Raw genomic sequence first — 23,888 nt, 5'->3', positions numbered from 1 at the left:
CGACCCAAAGCCGAATCAGTCGACTAAAGTGTAGCTAAATCGATGTTACTCACAAGCTGTGGACTGACAGTATCAGAATAACAGAGCTTGAGACCTGCTGCAAGTGTTATTTTTTTCGTGAATACGCGCGGAGTGTATCATTCCATTGATAGAAGGGGAGAACAAAACAGTGGCGAACCTCATTAAGCGTACACTGAAAGACCTGCTGCAAGTGTTGAGTAGGCAAAAACCTGTTAACACTTTAGAAGGGCGGATGATGACATTTATAGCTGACTAAAAGAGAGGCGATTGTGTAACATCACTGCTGTGCATTAACGAATCGCAACATCAGTCTTACAAGGTGCTGTATACAGGTAGGCTCGCATTGTCAGAGGCCAACTCCAAACAAATAGACACATAAATAAAGGATACTAAACAAGAAAGACCGAAATACTCTTCACTACTACGTATTGCGTACCTATTATATAGAACTGCAAGGTTTGCTACCGCACCGCCTGCTGTTCCTCGTCGCATGTCACCGGTGTAATAGTTGAGCTCGCGACTGAGAAAGTGTCTGCACATCTTACACACCAGACGAGATGAGATGAGATCGATCGATAAAGCTCAGTATCCATCTTTCTTCTTTCTAAGTCGACTTGTGCAGGCAGGCAGGCAGCCTTACATTTACATAGTAGGAGTAGTAACGCTTTTCAGACGGTGGCGTTCTTGCCGTTGGCGATGTTGTGGTGGTGGTGGTCGTCGTCGTCCATGTACCTCTTCCAGAACCAGTGCTGCTTCCACACCTTGTCGGTCATCTCCTCGATGGGCACGTTCTTGGTCTCCGGGAGGAAGAAGAGCACGAAGACGGACATGACGAGCACCCACGCCGAGAAGAAGATGAAGATGGCGAACTTGAGGTGGCAGAGCATGGAGAGGAACGCCTGCGCGATGAGGAAGGTGAAGAGCAGGTTGACGCACACCGTCACGCTCTGCCCGGCCGACCGCGTCTCCAGCGGGAACGTCTCGCTCGGGATGAGCCACCCCAGCGGGCCCCAGGACCAGGCGAAGGACGCCACGTAGGTGCACACCATGACCACCACCAGGATGGCCCACCCGTGGCCCAGGTTGTCGGACCTGTCCGTCACCTTGATGCCCAGCACCACGGCGATCACCACCTGCGACAGGAACATCTGCACGCCGGCCTCCAGCAGCAGCGCGCGCCGCCCGGCGCGGTCCACGGCGTACACCGACACCAGCGTGGCCAGCACGTTGACGGCGCCGGTGATCACCGCCGAGTAGAGCGACGCGTCGCTCTTGAACCCCAGCGTGTTGAACAGCACGGGGGCGTAGAACATGATGGCGTTGATGCCCGTGAACTGCTGGAAGATCTGGAGGAGCACGGCGATGACCAGCTGGGGCCGGTTCCGGCGCTGGAGCAGGTTGCGGAACGGGTGCTTCACCTCCTGCGCGATCCGGCTCGCCTCCACGATCTCGTTGAACTCCGGCTCCACGTTGTCGGTGCCGCGGATGCGCTTGAGCACCGCCCTGCCCTCCTCCAGGTGGCCGCGCTCGATGAGGCTGTTGGGGGTGTCGGTGACGAAGAGCGCGCCCAGGGTGAGCATCGCCGCCGGGATGCCGGCCAGCGACAGCGACAGCCGCCAGCCCCATGGGTGGATCTTGCTCGTGCCGTAGTTCACCAGGTTCGCGAACAGGATGCCGATGGTCACGTTCAGCTGGAACAGGATGTTGAGCCCGCCGCGGATCCTCGTCGGCGCGATCTCCGACAGGAACAGGGGAACGGCCTGCACCACCACAGTTCGTTTCGTTAGAAATGCAAGATGAAATTCAGAAACGTGAAATCACGAAATGGGTCATCAAATTCAGATGGCCTTAACGAGGCCCATTGGGCCCAGAAGGTTCTCTTCCATTTTTTTTCTTTCCTTTTCTTGGGATATCTAAAACAAATCACCTAGCATGCTTTCCTACGGTCAAGAAAAAAAATCAGTGACCGTACAAATAAAGTGTCGGAAGCGCACCAACCTATCACCATCGGAATCTCTTAATCAGTGGGTCTAATCAGAAGCGGTGGAATTAAGTAATAAAATATTGTTGGACTAATGATCTACTACTCCTGCTCGAGCTAGTTCTGGCACACATGCATGTTGTCTTGGCTGCCTCGTATAATTGAGTCTAGAGGCCTTTAAAATAGAGGTAATATCACCGATAGTCATAGAACTTGCGTTGCATGTTCAGTTTGGTGCTAAAACTTTAAAAATACAGTTTTGTGGTCACCTAACTTGACTCAAGCGTGCAGATACGGTCACAATGCTCGTATACAGACATATCAATGTGTATGGCCCCACTTGTCAGTGACGAACGACACTAGGCGCGACGTATTTTACACAGGACACTCTGAATTTTTTTTGTTTGTGGAAGAAGTGAACCGCAGCGATGTATTTTTATAGAAAACACCTTAAATTTTTTTATTTACAGAAAACAGGCCCGCAATAAGTCAATACTGCACATATATGTGAACATTAAAACTTCTTTTATTTGCAGAAAACAGGACCACAATACTGCACATATATGCGAACATTAAAACTTCTTTTATTTACAGAAAACAGGAACACAATACTGCACATATATGCGAACATTAACAACAAAAATGGCATGCCAGGACTTGAACAGACGAGCAACTATTTTTTAACCCGAGAATGCAAATGCAAAAATTTAACGCCGAAAAGAATCTACTAGGACTTGAACCTACAACCAACTGTTTAAATCAATACAATCTAGACACTACAACCGGCCAGATCTGGATGTCTAAAATAGATCAGGAACTTATATATATTAAACGAGGATGCATGTGAAGTTTAAATAGGCTATGGAGACTGCGGCCCATTTTATCTGAGGTATTTAAAAATATATATAAACATGTGTACTATACAAATGTGCGTATTGCATATTTGGTTTTCAAAAATATTATTTTAATTATACGAACATTTCAATAATTATATATACGCACATTTTGTATAGTTCAATGTTTGTATAATTAAAAATATTAATAATTTAAAATTTGAACTGTTAAAAGAATATTCAGTCGTGGCTAATATGTAAGTTATATAACTTTGTTGAATATAAGTCATGAATAAAAAATTTACACAAGTGAATAGTCATAAATATTTAGTAAATGTTTGTGTTCATCATATTTTATAATTTAAATATAAGCCACAAGTGTATTCTTTTGAATTTTTAAAAAATATTTATCTAATAAATATTATCAATGTCCATATTAACTAAATATAAGCCGCAAGTGTATATTTAAATGTTCTTATCTACTAATCATTATTTGTATATATAATATTTTTTAACACACAAATATGTGAACGTACCTTTATTACTTACAAATTATCTTTTAAAAAATAGTGCGCGCAAAATGGGCCGTAGTACCCGCAGCTCAATTAAGCTCCACATGAGTCCCCGTGAAGTACATATATGTTGATTATCCATATTAAACAAAATACATATATGTACAATATCATGGTCCTGTTTTTCTTTAATAAATAATTTGAGGGTGTTTTGTGCAAAAAAAATCATCGCTGTGGTTGATTGTTTCGGAAAATAATTATTTTCAGAGTGTTCTGTGTAAAAATACATCACGCCCAGCGCCATTAGTCACTGACAAGTGGGGCCATACACATGTATACGCCCGCATATGCGTAGTGTGACCGTATTTGCACGCTTGAGTTAAGTTATGTGACCAGAAAACCGTATTTTCAAAGTTCTAGCACCAAACTAAACGTGCGGTGCAAGTTCAATGACTTCCAGTAATATTACATCTTTAAAATATACACAAGTACGTTATGTTATTATTTTTGTACGTTAGTGTGTGCATAATTTGCAAACTAATGCCCAATCAGTGCGTTGATCCGTGTAGTAATCTAACGCATCACTAGCGCACAAATTCTTGGTATTTTCAATCGAGAAAGCTACTCGCTCTGAGGTCTACAGTCCATAGACGCATTGATTTTTTTCTCAGTGTTCGACAAGGAAGGAACCAGAAGAATCCAAGCGAAGTGCACCTCCAAGTCAAGCATCAAAGATACAATTTTGGTCCAGGCCCAAGTTTATGTAGAACTACTCTATCAACTAGGCTCGCTACATATTGCGACCCGTGTGGCCTATAAGTGAACAACCACACCTGCTTGCTACTACTAAAAGAGTGTTGCTACGCACACGATAGATTTGCGCCCCGAGGCATGAACGATCCTAAGATTTGAACGTGCAGGAAGAATCGTTTACGGATCGTGCGGAAAGTATCGTCCGTGAAGCAATTTCGCTACTAAAATCAAAGTTTCGACAGCCAAAAACAGAAGAATCCAAAGCTGTTGTGTTTGTATATTCTACAACTAGTCCAAGTTGATAGCAACTTGGGACAACGAGCGAGAAGGGCAGCCACACCAGCAGAGTCTGCTGCAGACTAGTACTAAAACCAAGAGAAGCCAAGGAGATAAGCTGCAAGCGCACACCTATCACCTGTTGGTTGGCCCAAGCTTCTCCTACCGTTTGGTCCAGTAATTTCTAAGCCTGGAGTCGCGGCCAGCATCGGAATCTTGGAACTTAACAAGTTTATCGCGAGAGGTGAGGCGATGCCACCAATGGAAGGTGTCCTCGTGCGCCAACACGAGTCATGCACCGTCACATGGTTTCTACATTTGACCCCTAAATTCCGGGAAACACGAGAGGGATACGACGTACCTACATACTGCAGCTAGCGTGAGTACATATTTTCTCAAACCAGCCACCGCTAGCTTTACATGTTTGACTTCGGTTTCTACCGAGACCGTTTGACTTAAGTGACCTAGGAGTACGTACATTACAAATGTTGCTGCCTTAACTAGTCATAGTGGGAGTAACTTAGGTAGTAACGTACCGCACTTTACTTTTTTTTTGCTTATGTGGCATGTAGTTACTGTAACATAGCGCTTCCCAAGATAAAATGAGTCTACAAGCCATTAAATAAAGCCACATATGACACTACTAATATGTTATTCTGCACTATGAAGGTAGTAACTTAGACTAGTGTCGTATGCATGACACTAGTATAAGTTATTCCCCACTATGACCAGCCTAATCTTGCTTACTGATATTGAAAGATAAACAATTTTGAAGCTGGTGGAATTTTGTGCTGACCTGGTTGGCGAAGCCGACGCCGCAGCCGAGCAGGATCCTGCCGATGATGAGCATGGCGAGGTTCTGCGCGCCCCCGTTGAAGATGACGCCGATGATGAAAAAGACGCCGGCGATGAGCATGGTGAGGCGGCGGCCGAGGCGGCGGGTGGTGTAGGAGGCGAAGAAGGTGGCGGTGAGGCCGGCGAGGTAAAGCGACGACGTGAAGAGCTGCAGGCCCTGGTTGTCGTACTTGCAGTAATTGCTCTCCTTGTCCTGGTTCTTCCGGCGCAACACCGCCGGGAAGAACTCGCGCAGGAAATCGTCCATCGACGTCACTCCGCCTGCAAAAACAAACAGTTTTTAGACCTTAGAACTGGTTGTTAATCGAGCTGGACGCTGTGAAAGGAATGGATAAAATTTTATTAATTGGTTTTAGTAAGAAATTCATTAACTATAGAGTAAACCAAAAGGCAACGTGTCCATACAGAAACAGCTTTGTTGAATCAGACGTGATCTGGAGGTGTACAAATGGGTTGACTTAACAGCCTGACAAAGTAGGTGGCAAGATGGCAGCACTTATATTTTTTCTTCCAAATACAGTACTAATATAATATTAGTTCTTATATATACGGGGTATCAATCAGACAATCACAGAATCAGACAGCTAGCACAGGGGCGAGTATATATGATCCTGGCCAGAAAACCGGATAGTGTTCACAATGGAGTAAATTGGAAAGAGTTTGAATTATCAGCTGGCCGGTGCGTGGTAGTTAATGAGGAGGATCAATTGCACCAACTTCCTTCCAATTATCTGTGGTTATCTGCCTCGTCATATGAGGAAGACGAGAGACGGCTGCCACAAGTAAACATCATATCCATATCCATTGAGTCAAATAAACTCCTCTCTTCCATGCTGGCTCCAATGGGATCATGGGAGCGCACGGATGAACATACGCGCGAACGCCGACGTTTATGGATCCCTAGACGCTAAACCATGCATGTGAGGCAGATTTGACATGATTTCCCAGAGCCACTACGGGAGCACGTACGCAACGCAACGCAAGCACATGCATGGGCGGAGACGATCGATCGCAGGAAGAAGTGGATGGACATGTGGAGTATGGGGTTACCTGAGATGCCGACGTCGTAGCCGAACATGAGGCCGCCGGTGGCCGCCATGATGCAGGAGATGATGACGATGGGCGTGATCTTGGCCTCGAACTCCACGCCGGAAGGCGCCGACACGGCGAACCCTCCGCCCGGCATCTTCGCACGCCGGCCGGTCAAGCTACACGAGGGACGAAATAATACAATGGAGGCGAGACAAGCAGCGAGTGTTTCTCCAGAGAGCCACACGAGGAGAGGCGAAGGAAGGGGATTGGAGATGGGACACAAGGCTCCAAGTCCCCGGGGTATATATAGGGAGGGAAGCCCACTCGGCTAAGAAATTTCAAACGCAGCCGAGCGGCCAGATCAGGCCACGTCGCCTCCAGCCAGGATCCTCCGGTGGGCCCCGCACGACGGCTCTCTCCCTCGCAGCCCGCTGGCTGGCCGGTCAACGGACGGCTCCACGGCCCACGGGCCAGAGCGTGCACGACGACTTTTCCGTCCGTCCCACAAATTATGGCTTATCCAAAAAACCAAAACCCTTCTAGTAGGCCTTTATGGGCTCCTTTTTTTGGAAAAGAAAACTGGAGAGTGGTTCGGAAAACCCTGAGGATATTCTCTTATCGGACGCCGACCTTCTTGACAACGAGATACCTAGATGTTGGGCCCACATGTCGGTGAACGATCCTTCTGAATTTTCGGAGTGTCAGCAACGGGCGTAGCTTCCTTGTTGCTGGGTTGATTCATGTGAATGGAGGACCTTGACTTTGAACGTTACCATTTTAACGAAGTTTATACGTCACGTGGGGATGGATTCGCTTGGGAAAATTATTATGTGTTGGTCGATGTGGATGGCAGTATAGTACATGCAAGCACAACAAAATTGACTCCTGGTCGGCGTTCGCCGGCGATTACCACAGTGCGTGCGTGCGTGTACTTTTCCACAGGGGAAAGTGGTGTCGGCCAAGTGGTGATAGTTTATGTATACAGATTTTGTACCATTAGCGATTTTGTCAGAGATACGATCGTAGTACAACATACGGCTGTATAAATATGCCGCTGTCACGACGTCGACCAGGAGCAGACTAGATCAAATCTCACTTCCAGCTAAGCCTCGCCGACATGGTATGACACAGCACATGGTAACGTTCCAAATTACTAGTATTCTAAACTGCTCCATTATCTTTGTAAATCAGTTCGATCTCGCATACTTCTGAGAGACACGACGCGGATTAGGACTAAACAACGCAGCTAAGTAAGTATCCACGTTAGGCTCACGGGAAATGAACGCATGCCGTGGAATTAGAGCATGTGGGCTAACGACCGGTCGCCCATCCAAATATGAAATAACAATCTCTGCGCGAAATCGAATTTCGCTTTGATCTTTATATGCATCCAGCAACCCAAGCACATTTGCACGTTCTCACCGGCCGATGCTGCCCAGTTCATACTGTCACAAATAAGATAAGTCAACTCATCTTATCGACTGAATATTCAACACCCCAGAAACCCTGCAGCCCCGGCCCCGAATAATGCCGTCAGGGGAATCAAATGTTTTTCATTGAAAAGGAAGTACACCCATGATCAAAAGAAAGAAATCGAACGGATGATTCGGCACGGTTTGCACGCGAGAGCTCCCACCCGTTTGGGAATTTTAAACGGCGTGCGACGCCGCAATTTCCCTCCTTGGTTCAACCCGATGGGCCGACTGCGACGTGTTCGCAAAAGCAGAGAGGGACACGAGCGAGATGGAGCTTTTGTCCTGGGCAGGCCATGGCTTCTGCGAACTTCCTTCAGCATGCTTACGAACGAGAGCAACACTTGTGCGCAGCACAGGGTGCCACGACAACGTACGTGTTACGTGAGGATCTTTTTTACTCCCTGTATATATGCTTATATACAGTACGTAGTAAAATGTGCTGCCAGTACGCAGTCAACGCCACGCATGGATGTCTCACGTACGCACAGCACCGGTTTTCCGTATGATCTCTGAAAAAAGAACACCGTACGTTTTCCGTGGGGAACTCCCTAACGATCTCTGGGTTTGGTTTGCGTTTCGGTGCGTCTGAACCAACGGCCGGGCGCCGTCAGGCAATGCCGGAAGCTACTACACAGCCGCGCCGAGACACGTCCGGTCCGGGCCGGGCTTTGACTCTGCGGTAACCGATAACGTAAACACGCCATCTCTCCCCTCCCCTCACCGGCAAACTGCTTATATATAAAAAAGAACTAGCGCGATGGTTTACGCCTCACCTGTTACTCCTACCCGTACGAGTCTGAACTGATTGATCTGCCATTGTTTCGGAGTTCAGAGCCACCGTGGTCGAGTGTTGCGGCACTGCGATTGACATCTGAACCGCGCGCGACGCGGAAGTCAAGCGGCGGAGGGTAGAATTTCTGTGCACGGCAGGCGTGACCTCCGTTCAGTCTTGTTTCTTACGGCGGCTAGTTTTCGGAAAAGGATAACGACTAGAAGCCGGTGACTCACCGTTCACGCGTCCTTGGCATCGTGTCACTGCCAAGGGGAGATCGTTTAAGTCGTCCACCAGATTCTCCGAGTCAGCACCGATCGATGCATGCACCGTTTGCACATACGTAGAACTGATGTCTTTGGCCATTATCTTTACACGCATGCATGCATCGGTAAGTCGTCCACTGGATTCTCCAAATCAGCACCGATCGATGCGTGCACCGTTCGCGCCCATGTATCGATGTGTTTGCCCATGACATTTACACGCATGATTTAGCCCGTTCCAGGCCGCCCATTGGCCGTCTGATTGTTGCAGCCGGTACATATCAAGTCCCCGGCCATAGGTAGTACTCTACTAGCATCTTTCAGATTTTCAAATTTCAGATTTTCCATATAGCATGCGGCGATCTTTTGATGATTTGAATGAAAGCTTCCTCACGCTGCCGCAGGTATCCCGATGCATGTTTTTGCAGAACAACCAATGCATGAACCGAGAAATTATTTGGAGTAGGTAGAATGGTCTATAAAAAGGAATTAGTCAGAGGAGCAGCTAGCAAAACGTCGTTGTGATTCGTACGAAACTAGTTGCAAGAGCATTGCACCTGTAAAAACATCCCTCTAAATTCTAAACAAGTTGTACAATACGTATCACACTGGCATGTGAATATTAATTGTAATCGTTCTTCTATTTCCAGATATTAATTGTAAAAATATCAAAGTATATCTTGCTCTGGCGGTCAGAATTAGAATATCGCTATAGGAGTTCGGTGTATGCTAAATTTGTATGTTAATGGTGAAATCTTGTATTGTGTCTGAAGAAAGCAAATAGAACAATTCTACGGTTGCGTCCATTTGTTCTGATTGCTAGTTAAATTTAGCATTCATTGGACATTCAATGCAGATTTGATGGAAGTTACCATGGGTGATGTCGACGACCAAATGGTGTTGACGATCGACAAGCAAGCTGAAAAGTGGGAAGCCATGGAGCAGGAACAACATGTGTGGAATGCTATCGATGAGGAACGGAAGTAAGTATCTGGCCCTCATGTGTTTCCCCGTGACATTACTTGTATTCTTTGATTTTTTTTTTGACCCCCTGTGTTTGCGTTACAAATTAGAGAGGCAGAAGGAAAAACGAAGGCATAAGGAGAGAAAGAAAAGCCTGGAAGAGAAGAGGAAAGAGAAGAGAGAAGAGAAGAGGAAGAAGCAAGAGAAGAAGAGGAAAACCAGGAGGAGGAGGAGGAGTTGCAGGGGAAGAGGAAACATGCTCGTTCAATGAACTGTTCTGAATTTGTTCAAGGAGCTACAACAGAGGGGCTACAGGTCATTTTTCTTGCCAGATTTCTCTATTAAACCTCACTCTATACCACAAATCTGCTTTTATACCTTCTTGAAATTGATATCATGTTCTGAACTTTCTGTGTTTTGTTATCTAGAGACGAGATTCTCCACCTATGACACATAGTCAAAGAGCGACAAGATCACCATTGGTAAGGTCACCGGTGGCGAGCACGTGGAGATCTTCCCTTGGTCTTCTAGCAAGAGTTGCAGCCTCAAAAAGGGGCAGGTCTCCCTCAACGAGGATTGCAAGTTCCCCATTGGAGGAGAGGGCAAATTCGTCCACGAGATCACCATCTATCTTAGGACCCCCTTCTCCAGTGACTACTCCATTTGGAGGCTCAAAAATTAATCATCCACATGGTGAGTTGGCTTTGTTTTTTCTCTTTTGTAATTACACTTGTATGTAGTTACAAGTTTAAAATGTTCTTGTGAGTTGACATTTTATTTGCTTGCCAATTAACAGTCCGCAAGACAAGAAGGCTAACTTCTGCTGTTTGGAGGGATTTCAAACCAATTTATCGTCATAAGATACTTGTCAAAGCTCAGTGCAAGCACTGTCATGAAGTGTTTCAAGCTGGACGAGATGTTGGCACAAGTGGTGTAAGAAGACACTTGGCTGCTTGCGAAAAAAGGTCAGATTTACACCTCTACGTTGAGAAGATGAAGTCCTCGGTTTCATCTCCTGATGCCTCTATGCTTAAGCAATGGAACTTTAATCAAGAAACATCTAGAGATTTGCTTGCCAGAATGATAGTAATGCATGAGTTGCCTTTCTCAATAGTTGAGTACCGTGGTTTTAGAGACTTCGTGAAAAGTTTGAATCCCTTGTTCAAAAATGTTTCTAGAAATACTATTAAAGATGAGTGCATGAAACACTATAATTTGGAGAGGTCGGCGTTCTTTGGACATTTGAAGAAATACAATGGTAGAGTTTCTTTAACAGCGGACATGTGGACATCTAATCAGACTTTGTCCTATCTATGCATCACTTGCCATTTGATCAACAACAAGTGGATTTTGCAAAAGAGGATCTTCAGATTTTTTATGGTGGAGACTCCACATAACGGAGTAACAATGTTTAATGTCTTATTAAAGAGTTTGCAGGAGTGTAATATTGAGGACAAACTCTTTAGTATGACATTGGATAATGCATCAGTTACTGGTACAATGGTCAATAATCTTAGAAAAAATCTGAACAGCAAGCATATGTTGCCTATTAAAGGTCAATTACTTCATATCCGTTGTGCATGCCATGTGATAAATTTGATTGTCCAAGATGGGTTGACAACGATGAAAGGTGTGATAGATGATATCAGAGAGAGTGTGAAGTACATTAAGAGTTCTCCCTCTCGGTTGGACAAGTTCAAAGAAGTAGTTGCGCAAGTTGGTATCTCTTGCAAACTCCCCTCAGCTGATGTGCCAACACGTTGGAACTCCACCTATATTATGTTGGAGTCAGCGCTCCCCTTTCGAAGAGCCTTTCGTGCTTTGGTGCAAAAGGACCCAGATTATGTGTTTTGCCCATCCTCACGAGAGTGGAAAAATGTTGATACAGTTTGTGTTATGTTAAAAGTTTTTCACACAGCCACAAATGTACTTTCTGGTTCAAGTTATTCTACCTCAAATTTGTACTTTCATCAAATCTGGAATGTGAGGTTATTGCTGCAGAAGGAAGCTTCAACAAAGGATGAAGTCGTTCAAGCAATGGTTGGAGAGATGCAAAAAAAGTTTGATAAGTATTGGATGGAATCATATTTGCCAAACTGTATTCCTGTGATCCTTGATCCACGATTTAAACTTTGCTTCATCGAGTTTCGACTAAAACAAGCTTTTGGTCCAGATGTAGAAAGACACTTGCTTGCAGTGAAAGAAGTTCTTGACAACCTTTTCGAAGAATATTCTTCACAAATGACGGATGCATTGGATGAGTCAGCACCCCGACAAAATTTTGATGAGGTTGTGAATGAAGAGAATTATCCGTTGGCGGATTGGGACCAACACTTGAATAAGAAGCAATGCCAAACTGCTAGTGAGCTTGCCAGATACTTAGAAGAAGACACATTCACTCGCACGGAGGATTTCAACATTCTTCAATGGTGGCATCTTCACTCGTCTAAGTATCCCATCCTTTCTTGTATAGCTCGTGATGTTCTTGCTGTACAAGCTTCCGTCGTATCGTCATAGTCAGCTTTCAGTACCGGAAAGCGTTTGATCAGCGATTACAGAAGTAGATTGTGCAGCGAGACTGTGGAAGCCTTAATCTGCCTTCAAGATTGGTTTAGATGTAATGATAAGCATGCCAATGCTCCTGATCAAGGTCACTACTATTAACTGAGGTATGTGTGCACTACATAATATTGCTAATCAATTGTTCAATTGTAGCAAGCTTTGGGTAAATTTGGGGAGCATTTGAGTTAAATCTGATTTCTTTTACGTCCATAGTTTCGAGTTGTGCTCTGAATATAAATTGTGTATGCTGCTAACTTGTATGTATTTATCATCCTTGCAATTATGCTATCAAGATCTGGTCACAATAATACTCATTAAGGACTCTTCTTGGTTAGAATATTAATTTAAGATCATTGCCTATTGTGAATTTGTTGCTAGCTATCTGCATTTTTTAAAGATTGTGGTGCTAGCTATCTGCATTTTTTATCCTTGATGGTTTTGCTTCCCTCCTCGACAATATTGATTAACAATCATTTTAGGGAAAGGAAATACACACTGGTGTATGCTTGTGATTTAAGGAACCCTGCTTACTTCTTATCCTTGTTTCTTTTTCATGTAGATAGTACTGTATGTCTTATATAACTTATTAATAAACTTGAATGACCGCAGGTTGAGATGTTTCTGGAGAAAAAATCAGTTGAGTCGTCCGAAGATGAGGCCAATCCTGAGACCATTCTGATTTCGATTAATTAAGTGAAAGATCAGTGAGCATAGCTTGGTGTACAATCTTCGGCCAATCCTGAGACCATTCTGATTTCGATTAATTAAGTGAAAGATCAGCGAGCATAGCTTGGTGTACAAAGGTCGCCCGACACAAAGCTGACAGAAGAATGGAAGATGCTCTTAGCTGATAGTTTTATCATTTGGTGCCGTTTTGAGTCTAGGACTCTAGGTGCTTTCTGTTAATTCTGGGATATGGAGGATGGGGAGTGTGTTGCATATTCCTTTTTGTTTACATATAGGAGATATTTCTGCTGCTTTGATAGGCGGTTTTAGTTAAGTTGCCGCTGCTTTGTGGATTTTGTTATTCTAGAGGCGACTACTGAATGAAGCTCGAACTCACTAGTGATAATTAGTAGCGATCGTTATGTCAGTGTGGGCTAATATTATCCACTGTTCCAGTGATCCTTTGTATGTCAGCTTATCCAGTCTAAGCTTTGTAAATATATGCGGCAGTATGTGGACGCCACATGCGGCAGTATGTGGACGCCACATGTCCCGCATGAAAATTAACTGGGCTCCCGCGTAATCCCACATAAAAAATGGTGACCAGTGCGGGCAGTCCCACAACATTCAGTGGACTGACCATTTACATCCTGAGCAGACAGGCACGATGGGCCGAAAAGGATACGCAGTATGGTGTGGGACAGGAGTGGCCAATTGTGCTGTGCGAGAAGAAACTTGGGGCGATGGGCCGAAAAGGATACGCAGTATGGTGTGGGACAGGAGTGGCCAATTGTGCTGTGCGGGAAGAAACTTGGGGCTCATCCGGTTTGCAGGAAATTTAAATGTAGGAATTTGTAGTAGTATAGAAATTTGATAGGATGGCACTTGCCACTCTAAGGAATTACTTGCCTCGTTCCTACGCGCAAAATAAATTTTGAGTGGATGCGTAGTTTTCTCAAAAACATAGGAAATGAATAGTATTTCTACGAAATTCTTATACGCATTTCCTATAAACCGAATGCATATATAGAAAATTTTCCTCTGGAATCCTTGTTCCCATGTTTTTTCTATAAAAATCCTCCAAACCGAATGAGGCCTTGAGGAAATTCTAAAGACCAAAGGTGTCTAAATTAGACATCCCTTATTTGTACAACTAGCAACATCCCATTTTACACGCAAGACACTATTGTACACAGACAACACTGGCATTTATTTGTCTACATGTACCACATAGAGATCTCACACGACATGATACATCGTCGAAACCACCATCCGCGACCTAATTTACTAGAGTACACAGCCAGTCTCACAAAGTCACAAGCAAAGCAATTTTTTTCTTCGAAAAATTGATGAGCAAAGCACTTACGGGTGCAGCTTCTTAGGAAGAACAGCGAGGTCGAGCTTGCTGCCGTACATCTTGGCCAGGGCCTGCCCGCACCAGCCATGGCCGTCGTCCAGCGTGGGCATCCTCACCTCCATGAACGGCGGGGTGGCCTCGCCTTGCGGCTTCACGACCCCAGCGAACACCCTGAGGACGTTGCCGGCGTCGATGTCCATGCAGGCGCTGATCTCGACGGCACCCTTGGGCGCCGGCGGGATGCCGGTGATCTTGAAGTACCCCAGGAGATGGTTCTCTTCCGCCTGCTCCCCCTCGCCTTCGTAGACGGCGATCAGCGCCTCGGCCTGGTTGTCCTGCGTTGTTGTAAACAGCATGTCCCTTCTAGCCGGGACAGCGGTGTTCCTTGGAATGATGGCTGCAAAGTCGTCCCCGTCGGCACGGATCCCGAGGTTCATCGGGGTCGCCTGAATCGTCAGCAGATCCAGGCTCCCTGAAGGGTCGGTGACTCCTGAAGCAATGGCTCCTTCCAGTGCAGCACCTGAAACAGCGGCTTCAAGATCGTCGATGCTTCCATAAGAGTCTCCCTTCTTGCACAATCCCAGGACAAGGCTTCTGATCTTGGGAATTCTGGAACACCCTCCAACCAAGATCACATCGTTGATGTCCTCTGGCGTTAACTTTGCATCTGACAGGCATTGCTTGATGATCCTCTCGCATTTCTCAAAGATCGCCTGGTTCACCTGTTCAAACTCTGCACGACTCAGCAGCTTGGACACTTTCAGGCCATTACCCAGGTCTGCATTGATCTCAGTGCTTTCCTGGGAAGCCAGTTTGTGAATCGCATCCTGAGTAGCCATTCGCAGTAAACCCATTGACTTGATCCTGTCCGTGGTTGGACCAGCATTGTCACATAAGCTATCATAGTCGGGTAGAAGGTAGCGCATTACGTTCTGAAGAATGTCCTCTCCACCAACGGTGCAACCTGCGAGTGCTCTTATCTGAGAAACACCTCCAGCAGTGGCAGACACCGCAACGTCACAATAGCCAGCACCGATGTTAAATATCAGGGCGATTTTCTCAATGCCACTTCCCATGTTATCTTGCATAAGCTGCTGCTGCTGCTGAGCATACAAAAGAGCAACAGCAGTGGGCTCTGGCATAAGCCTCAGCACATGCAGTCCAGCCATTGCACATGCTCTCTCGATCCTGGTCTGCTGGAAGCGACTGAATGCAACTGGGATGGTTAGAACAGCATTCCTCACTGGATGCTTGAGATGCATTTCCACCAGGGCCTTCAATTCAAGAAGAAAGATGGCAAGAACTTCCTCAGGAGTTGTGGAGCGCCACATATTGTTGACCAGAGCGGCAATAAATGGCCTCACACCAATGCCCAGTGTCTGCACAAGGAAAGGGAGAGTCTTGCTAGCTTGAACCACTTCATCTGTGTCCATTCTCCCGATTAAACGCTTCATGTTAAATATTGCACTTCCTGACAAGATATCTCTTTCCTCGTGTGCGTGCTCCTTGGTTGCTCCTCCAGTAACACCCGCTGAAAGGGTGTCATCTTTGAACATGACATATGACCTCATCCCTTTCTGGCTACGGGTGTTTTTCATCAGCTCCACTTGATGACCATTCCAAATTGCAACACTGCATCTTGAAGTGCCAATATCAATGCCGATAGCAACATCAGGGAATGATTGTGGTGCTTTGTCGTCCCCGGTGGTTTCACTGTCAGATGCCACTGTGTAGAATTGCTCAGCCATCCTACAAAATACAGTCAAACCAGTTAGGCGTTGTTAGATTCTTTCAAGTGTCGTCCAAAACCAGATTCTTTAAACAGTGACAGCAGCAAATTATACTGTGTGCTGCTGAGTATTCAGACATCCAAAACTAAAAATTGCATGCAAAACGTCTGAATATGTATGCTGATGAGCATTCAGACATTCAAAACTAATAATTGCACGCAAAACGTCTGAATATGTATCCTGCTGAGTATTCTTTTGTAGAAAAAGAGGGAGGCACTCCCCGGCTCATACTTAGAACGAAACCAAATGAGTTTTTGGTGCTTACATCAGCTCACTGAGAGGAGCAGTTCGAAAGGAAATGAAGGGCAGATTACAATTTAAGCTAAATCCCCACCATGAACTATCGATATATATATATATGAATGCAGGCTGCTGCTGCTGAGTATTCAGACATCAAAACTAATAATTGCACGCAAAAAGTCTGAACATCTACAACTACAATCCAATTTTGACATGATGCATACCACACAGGGTAGAGTGAATTATGAACATGCACTGCATAATTTAAACTAACTATCTTGATTTCCTTTTGCAATATTCACCTGTCATAATTTAAAGGAAACGCAAAAAACCTGATGTTAGATTTTTAAGCATGGCAAATCAAATATTTTTATGGCAAATCACGTGTCGCGAGCATGGTAATCCCCTTCAGCAATCATGGCAAATCTTGGCCAAAACAATGAACATGCTTGCTGAGGGGAATTGCCGGGCTCGCTCGCGACACGTAATTTGCCGTAAAAAATGTTTGATTTGCCATGTTTAACAGTCTGACATCAGATTTGTAGCAGGGTTCTAATTTAAATTAGATTCTGCAATATTACCTGTCATAATTTAAACCAGATTCTGCAATACTCAATTTTGACAAACCATATTTACCAAGAGAAACATTCAGACACCAACTTAGCTTGCCTAGCTGATCCTTCCATGACTACGTGTTTCTATGATAATAACACATTGAAACCTGGCTCCTAAAAAGAGTCTGGCACATTTAATCCCCGGCGACAAACCAAGAACTTGACTAAGGTTCCATAGCAATGTCTGGGTTTGAAACAAGCAGGCACAACTACGCACATGAGTAACATGTCACGGCTGCTGTGTTTCTCCACCTTGCATAGAAGGCAAATTTTAGTACCTTACCGCAACCAACCATCACTGCACTAGTACTAGCGAACTACCCGATTGCAGAGCATAGAACAAACACAGGCACATAGGCACCTAATACTGAACTCAGCGGAATTCGTGCTCGGATCAACGAGCCACGATGCGTCAATCTAAAGAAATCAGGCACGGATCAAATGGAGCATCTGAAGGGTTGGGAGAAGCCTTACCGGAACGGGCGAGGGGTGCGCGCTGGGGACTCTCTTCGCCGGCGTTGCTCGTCGATGCTCCTCCCTCCGCGGTAGCGCAAAACGAACTGAGGGTGTGCGCGAAATGGGTTGAGAGGAATGGGCTGAAGGAGGGGGTGGGGGAGGTAGAAGAAGGTGGAAAGGCATTTTCTGGAGAGGCCGGGAGAGAGCACGACACGCGGGCGCCTCAGGCGGGGCCGCCGCGGAGGCTCCGGAAGCGTCGCGAACAGGGGAGACGCCGCTGAAGGAGTGGGGAAGGGTAACTGCCGACGGCCCAGCGGTGGCGCACTGGGCTGGCAAACCTGGGCCTGATTGGGCCCGTAACGAGGTTTGTGTGATTGGACTGGAATTGTGGTGGGAGCAACTAATGAAAATCTTGTGCTGGAACTGTCGTGGGATAGGCGATCCTGCGACAGTTCGTGAACTCCGTGATCTTGTGGAGATTAGTTCGCCCTCTATTTTGTGTTTAGTTGAAACTCAATTGCAAAAGAGTCGTGTTGAAGATCTTCGGATTTCCTTAGGTTATGATTTCAGTTTTGGAGTTGGTAGCACGGGCCGTAGCGGCGGCCTTTGTATCTTTTGGAAAAATTCTTTGGATGTTGCAATAAAGAATTATTCCGAGTATCATGTTGATGCATGGGTCACGGAACCAGGGAAAGAACAATGGAGGCTGACTTGTTTCTACGGGGAAGCCACCAGAAGCCTACGTTACAAGACATGGGATACTATGAAACATTTGCGGGGGAGAGCACCCTCCCGTGGATGTGCATAGGTAATTTCAACGAAATCTTGCGGCCAGAAGAGCAACATGGTCCTAATGAGCGTGACAGCTCACAGATTGATGCATTCAAAGAGGCCGTGGATGTATGCAGTCTAGCAGATCTGGGCTACCGAGGATTGGATTGGACTTGGGAGAAGAAAGTAGCCGGGGGTCACTTCTGTCGCGTTCGGTTGGACAGAGCCTTGGTTTCACCTTGTTGGTTTGCCCTTTTTCCCTTTGCTTCTCTTGAGCATCTTACCGCGGCCAAGTCTGACCACTGTCCGATTCTTTTGGAGACTGGCCTAGTTGACACAAGTGTGCGGGCCAACCAAAAGCGTTTCCGGTATGAATGCATGTGGGAGAGGGACACACGTTTTGGCGACATGCTTACTGAAGCATGGAATTCAACACGCAGAGCTAATACGGTTATGGAGCTGTCAGGTAAGCTAGCATCGGTGGCGGGCAGGCTGCAAAGCTGGGGGCGTACCACCTTTGATGCAGTCCGGTCAAAGCTACGCCGCCTACGCAAGCAACTTGAGGAGTTGCGTTCGCTTCCCAACTGAACGGGGCCATCAAATGAGGAGGGGAGAGTGGAAGCCCGTATGGTTGAACTTTGCCTAAGAGAAGAGATTATGTGGCGCCAAAGGGTGCGAATCCAATGGCTTGCGGAAGGGGATAGCAACACCAAATTTTTCCACCGCAAAGCAAGTGCTCGTAAGGCCAAAAACCGCATTGCTGAGTTGCAACGACCAGACGGTTCTGCTTGCACGGACAAATACGAGATGGCAGATATGGCTACAACCTTCTACAGTAACTTGTACACCTCAGAAGATACGATGGGCATCGAGGAAGTCTTGTCACATATACCCTCACGGGTAGACGCTTCTATGAACGCCTCGCTAAATGCACAGTACAATAATGCCGAGGTGAAAACGGCTCTGTTTCAGATGTTCCCGACCAAGGCCCCAGGGCCCGACGGCTTTCCTGCACATTTTTTTCCAACGACATTGGGAGTTGTGTGGTGATAAGGTTACTGCGATGGTGCTCAGAGTTCTTAATGGAGATGATTCCACGGAGGAGATCAACAAAATGTTCATTGTTTTAATTCCCAAGATTGCTAGTCCAAAAAATTTAGCACAGTTTCGACCGATAAGCCTTTGCAATGTGATCTACAAGATTGCATCCAAGGCTTTGGTAAATCGGCTCAAGCTTATTCTCCCCCACATCATCTCCGAAGAACAATCAACATTTGTACCAGGACGTCTTATTACGGACAACTTCGTATCAGCCTACGAGTGTCTCCACTTTATGAAAACCAGGAAGCTGAAGGGCAATAGCTATCGTGCTTTAAAACTTGATATGATGAAGGCCTATGACAGGCTAGAATGGAATTATTTGGAGCGAGTTATGCTCAAACTGGGAATAAGCCCATGCTTTACACAAACAATGATGTGGTGTGTCACATTGATTTCTTTTTCGGTCATCTTTAATGGAGGCAAGCAAGAGGAGTTTCGGCCTTCCAGAGGACTCAGGCAGGGCTGCCCTATATCCTCATACTTATTTTTATTAGCCACCAAAGGACTGTCCTGCCTTCTGAAATCCACAAGACCGGATGAGATTGTAAATGGCATCACGGTGGCAGCCGGCGCACCACAGGTAAATCACTTGCTTTTTGCAGATGATAGCCTTTTATTCTTTAATGCTAGTCCTGAGATGGCAAATAGAGTGAATACCCTCCTCTAGAAATATTGTGCGGCTTCGGGGCAACGAATCAACAAGGAGAAATCCTCCATATTCTTCAGCAAGGGCTGCTCAGAATCCTCGAGGCAAGAGGTCAAGCAAATACTTCAAGTCCAAAATGAGAAACTGTCCGAAAAGTATCTTGGCCTTCCTGCTGATGTAGGGAGAGCCAAGGAGGGGTCCTTTAAATATCTTAAGGATAGGATTTGGAAGCAAGTACAAGGCTGGATGGAGAAAGCGCTTTCGGTTGGAGGAAAGGAGGTGCTCAACAAATCTGTGGCTCAAGCAATACCTACATACTCTATGGCGTGTTTCAAGCTCCCTAGAGGCTTATGTCAGCACATCAATGGCATCTTGAGGAAGTTTTGGTGGGGATCAAAAAACGGTGAAAGGAAGACTGCTTGGGTATCATGGGAAGTCATGACGCAATCAAAGTTCATGGGAGGTATGGGGTTCCGCGACATCGAGCTCTTCAACCTAGCCCTGCTTGCACGACAAGCTTGGCGTCTCCTCCGGGAACCAAACTCCCTGAGCGCCCGGATTCTCAAGGCGGTTTACTATCCTACTTCGTCGATTCTTGAAGCCGAGCTGGGCAGGAACCCTTCACAGGTTTGGCGTTCCCTGATAGAAGGAAGAGACACTTTACGGCTCGGGCTAGTGAAACGTATTGGTTCAGGCGAAGGTACCAATATTTGGGGAGATAATTGGATACCACGTGATTTCGAGCTTCGACCAGTGTGCCCCAAAACACCGAACCCCCCACAGATGGTTTCAGAACTCATTAACCCAGTCACCTCATCTTGGGATATCGACATGCTTGAGACACACTTCTACACGATGGACAAGGAAGCAATCTGCAATATTCCGCTCAGCTCCCGTGTGCGGGAAGAATTCTGGGCGTGGCATTATGAATGAAAGGGAATCTTCACTATCAGGTCAGCGTACAAGCTCTTGTCCGCAACAAAACAGCAGCGCACGGACTGGCTCGAAAGCAACGAGGGTCACTCGCGTGTTGATTCAGATCGCAGGTCTTGGTCTACGCTCTGGGGCGCTGCAGTTCCCTCAAAAGTTCGTGTATTTGCCTGGCATTTGGCGAAGAGCTCTATTCCTACAGGAGAGGTCCGCAAGCATCGAAGCATGGCTGACTCGGCCGAGTGCTCGATCTGTCACGCGACAGTCGATACATGGCGCCGTTCTTTCTTTGATTGCCGCATGGCCCGGTGTGTTTGGGCCCTCACCGATGAGGATCTAACGAAAACAACCATCTCAAACAGGGAGAAGGATGCTAAACTATGGATGTTATGGCTCGTTGACGCTCTACCTTCGGCGGACCTAGCACAAGTTTTGGTTACAATGTGGGCCATTTGGTGGGCAAGACGCCGAGCCATACACAATAATCAGTTACAGAGCCCACTGAGTACCCATATTTTCATCAAGAAATTCCTAGCCGAGCTCGAGATGTTACTGGACAGAAAACCATGCACCAAGGACTCACATGTAATCTCCAGGGACCTGCATGTGAATATCAGGGACCTGCATGTAACAGGAGGTGGTCACGTGGTTTCGACCTCGTCCAACTGGCTACCGCCCGAGCATCATGAGGTCAAAATGAATGTGGACGGTGGATTTTCCAAGATTGGGGACCGAGCAGCTTCAGCAGTGGTATGCAGGAACTAAAGGGGCAAGTACCTAGGTGCCTCGACCATCATCCATGAAGGCCGACTCGATCCAACCATCCTCGAGGCGCAGGCATGCAGCGAGGCCCTCTCACTTGCAGCTGATTTGCAGGTTCAATCTTTGTGTGCAGCCTCAGATTGCCTGGAAGTAGTGTCGAATATACAAGCTTAAGTTCCTTGCCACTATCATTCCATCTTGCAAGATATCAAACACCAAAGGAGGCAATTCCAGGATGTAGAGTTTCTTCGTGAAAACAGGAAGCACAATGGAGAAGCCCATGCTTTAGCGAAGGCAGCTGCTTCTCTCAACCCCGGGCGCCACGTGTGGCTTAGTATTTTGCCCGAAATTATCTGTATCCCCTTGTGTTTGAACTTTTAATAAAGGATACAGTAGCTAAAAAAAGAGTACCTATCAAAAAAACATTCTTGAGTAATAGAGCTTGTGTTTAGCCTAAAAAACTAATGAAAGGAGTTCCACTCAAAAATAATAATAACGAAATGAGTATTTCATCAGGAGCCTCGTAAGGGTCATTTTAGAGCGCGCCACTTGACGCGTTTTTAGCGGCCCTCATGTGTCATACTATGTGGGCGTGTTTGGTTGCCGTGCGCTACAGTACCCGCATTGCATACACTTCTCCACTCAACCTGGCTATGCAAATGTGGCCTCAAATGCACCATCTGCATGTTGTTTGGTTGCCTGCATGGGCAGAACCACACTGCCTGGTGTTTGGTTGCCTGCATGTTAGTGGACAAACCCAAGGCGTGGTGTTTAGTTGTATGCAACACCTGGTGTGTGATAACCTCTTTGGCTAGTTGGTGAGGTTACCAGCACACTTCGGCACAACCATGTAGCACAAATCATAAGCAGAGCAGAGTATAAACAGAGGATCAACTACTTAAGAGCATATTTCAGATAAGCAGTACCACACTTCATAACAGTTCTACGCATAAACCATAAACATAAACAATTCAAAACAGACTCGATGGTACTTAGGGAGGCCCCGACCCTACTCCTTGGCGGCGAAGGCTTCGTCGTGCTTCCCGCACTTGTTGACGACCTCAATGCCATCATCGTCAAAGATGATGACCTTGAGGGTGTCGGGAGTAAGGAGCTTGAACGTCACCATGTAGCCGATCTTGATCTGATAAATGGTTGCGTAGGTGGCCCAACCCTGATCCAGGGTCACCCTGTCGTTCATCAACTTCACTGTCACCTTCCAGGAGCAGCCGGTCTTGTTCCTGAGCTTGAACTCCGTCAGCACCGTGACGAAGTGCTTGGTGAAGTCCAAGGGCATGGGGATGCACTCAAGCTTCGATGTAAGGATGACCTTGCATAAGTGAGTTGGGCCATCCTCCTGATGGTAGTGGCCGTAGTTGCGGCGCTTGTTGCTGGGGGGCTCCTCCATGCCCTCGTCGTCGTCGCCCTCAGGCGGCTTTGGGTCTTCCTCGGTGGTGGGCGGCAGCACAACCTCGTTGGGCATTGGGTGAAGGGCTTCTTGCCCTTGTTATCAATGGCCCGGAGCACCTCCGTGCCCATCTCATTGCTCCCCTCGATCTGCACACAATTCATGGAGTCAAGCACAACACAACGTTCATGGCTTATTGAAGAGCATGTAGTTAAAACGGCATGACTATCACTCTTCTCCTCCTCTCCATCCCCCCTATATTTACTCACCCTGTCCACCACTACTTACCCACCCCCTCTCTTCTCTCACTGTCAACCTTCCTCCTCCCCATCTCCATGAGCTCTAGCTCCAGATCCAATGTTAACCCTTTCCCTTGGGGTATTGGCTGGAGGGCCTTCTTTCTCGGGTGGTCGGCTGGTGACCGCACCAAGTTCGAGAACACCATGGAGGTGTGCATGAACTTCAGCTACATGCATGACATGCAGAATGATAACCCACAAGTATAGGGGATCGCAACAATTTTTGTGGGTAAAGTATTCAACCCAAATTTATTGATTCGACACAAGGGGAGCCAAAGAATACTCTCAAGTATTAGCAGCTGAGTTTTCAATTCAATCACACCTGGAAACTTAGTATCTGCAGTAAAGTGTTTAGTAGCAAAGTAATATGATAGTAGTGGTAACAGTAGCAAAAGGTAACAGTAACAAAAGTAATGTTTTTGGTATTTTGTAGTGATGATAACAATAGCAACGGAAAAGTAAATAAGCAAAGAACAATATATGGAAAGCTCGTAGGCAATGGATCAGTGATGGAGAATTATGCCAGATGCGGTTCATCATGTAACAGTCA

The 23,888-nt window shown here is 46.3% G+C and overlaps 3 protein-coding genes across 6 annotated transcripts; 1 reads left to right on the top strand and 2 right to left on the bottom strand.

Moving 5' to 3' along the window:
• Nucleotides 1-288: 288 nt before the first annotated feature.
• LOC123085159 (sugar transport protein MST4) lies at nt 289-6,523 on the bottom strand. Its single transcript, XM_044506760.1, has 4 exons — nt 6,282-6,523; nt 5,173-5,492; nt 662-1,781; nt 289-553 (listed from the first exon to the last, which is right to left on the bottom strand). The coding sequence occupies exons 1-3, from the start codon at nt 6,415-6,417 to the stop codon at nt 690-692; spliced, it is 1,548 nt and encodes a 515-aa protein (XP_044362695.1). The 5' UTR covers nt 6,418-6,523; the 3' UTR covers nt 289-553; nt 662-689.
• A 2,880-nt stretch (nt 6,524-9,403) lies between these two features.
• Nucleotides 9,404-13,016, top strand: LOC123085157 (zinc finger BED domain-containing protein RICESLEEPER 2). 4 transcript variants are annotated; one of them, XR_006439591.1, is made up of 6 exons: nt 9,404-9,756; nt 9,847-10,051; nt 10,165-10,429; nt 10,533-10,701; nt 10,915-12,405; nt 12,862-13,016. XR_006439591.1 is itself a non-coding variant. In XM_044506756.1 (5 exons), exons 2-5 carry the CDS (start codon nt 10,004-10,006, stop codon nt 12,251-12,253), a joined length of 1,821 nt encoding a protein of 606 aa, XP_044362691.1. In that variant the 5' UTR covers nt 9,404-9,756; nt 9,847-10,003; the 3' UTR covers nt 12,254-12,660. The 4 variants fall into 4 exon arrangements, 2 of the variants coding, with proteins under 2 accessions (XP_044362691.1, XP_044362693.1); XR_006439590.1 differs by having other exon boundaries at nt 12,858-13,016; XM_044506756.1 differs by lacking the exon at nt 12,862-13,016 and having other exon boundaries at nt 10,915-12,660.
• A 956-nt stretch (nt 13,017-13,972) lies between these two features.
• On the bottom strand, nt 13,973-17,706 carry LOC123085156 (heat shock 70 kDa protein 8). Its single transcript, XM_044506755.1, has 2 exons — nt 17,440-17,706; nt 13,973-16,070 (listed from the first exon to the last, which is right to left on the bottom strand). The coding sequence occupies exon 2, from the start codon at nt 16,067-16,069 to the stop codon at nt 14,327-14,329; it is 1,743 nt and encodes a 580-aa protein (XP_044362690.1). The 5' UTR covers nt 16,070; nt 17,440-17,706; the 3' UTR covers nt 13,973-14,326.
• Between the last annotated feature and the right edge of the window lie 6,182 nt (nt 17,707-23,888).

Source organism: Triticum aestivum, chromosome 4A (assembly GCF_018294505.1).
Source record: "Triticum aestivum cultivar Chinese Spring chromosome 4A, IWGSC CS RefSeq v2.1, whole genome shotgun sequence".
NCBI lineage: Eukaryota > Viridiplantae > Streptophyta > Magnoliopsida > Poales > Poaceae > Triticum > Triticum aestivum.
This window is presented reverse-complemented; position numbering and strand designations above follow the sequence as displayed.

What these genes read in the sequence shown, in the direction of transcription:
- LOC123085159 (XM_044506760.1), bottom strand. Translation starts at nt 6,417, where the DNA reads ATGCCGGGCGGAGGGTTCGCCGTGTCGGCGCCTTCCGGCGTGGAGTTC. An exon ending in CTACGACGTCGGCATCTCAG is followed by an intron (nt 5,493 to 6,281) that starts GTAACCCCATAC and finishes TTGTTTTTGCAG; the next exon opens with GCGGAGTGACGTCGATGGAC. An exon ending in GCGTCGGCTTCGCCAACCAG is followed by an intron (nt 1,782 to 5,172) that starts GTCAGCACAAAA and finishes GTGGTGGTGCAG; the next exon opens with GCCGTTCCCCTGTTCCTGTC.
- LOC123085157 (XM_044506756.1), top strand. Translation starts at nt 10,004, where the DNA reads ATGAACTGTTCTGAATTTGTTCAAGGAGCTACAACAGAGGGGCTACAG. An exon ending in CTACAACAGAGGGGCTACAG is followed by an intron (nt 10,052 to 10,164) that starts GTCATTTTTCTT and finishes TTTGTTATCTAG; the next exon opens with AGACGAGATTCTCCACCTAT. An exon ending in TTGGCTGCTTGCGAAAAAAG is followed by an intron (nt 10,702 to 10,914) that starts GTCAGATTTACA and finishes AAATGTTTCTAG; the next exon opens with AAATACTATTAAAGATGAGT.
- LOC123085156 (XM_044506755.1), bottom strand. Translation starts at nt 16,069, where the DNA reads ATGGCTGAGCAATTCTACACAGTGGCATCTGACAGTGAAACCACCGGG.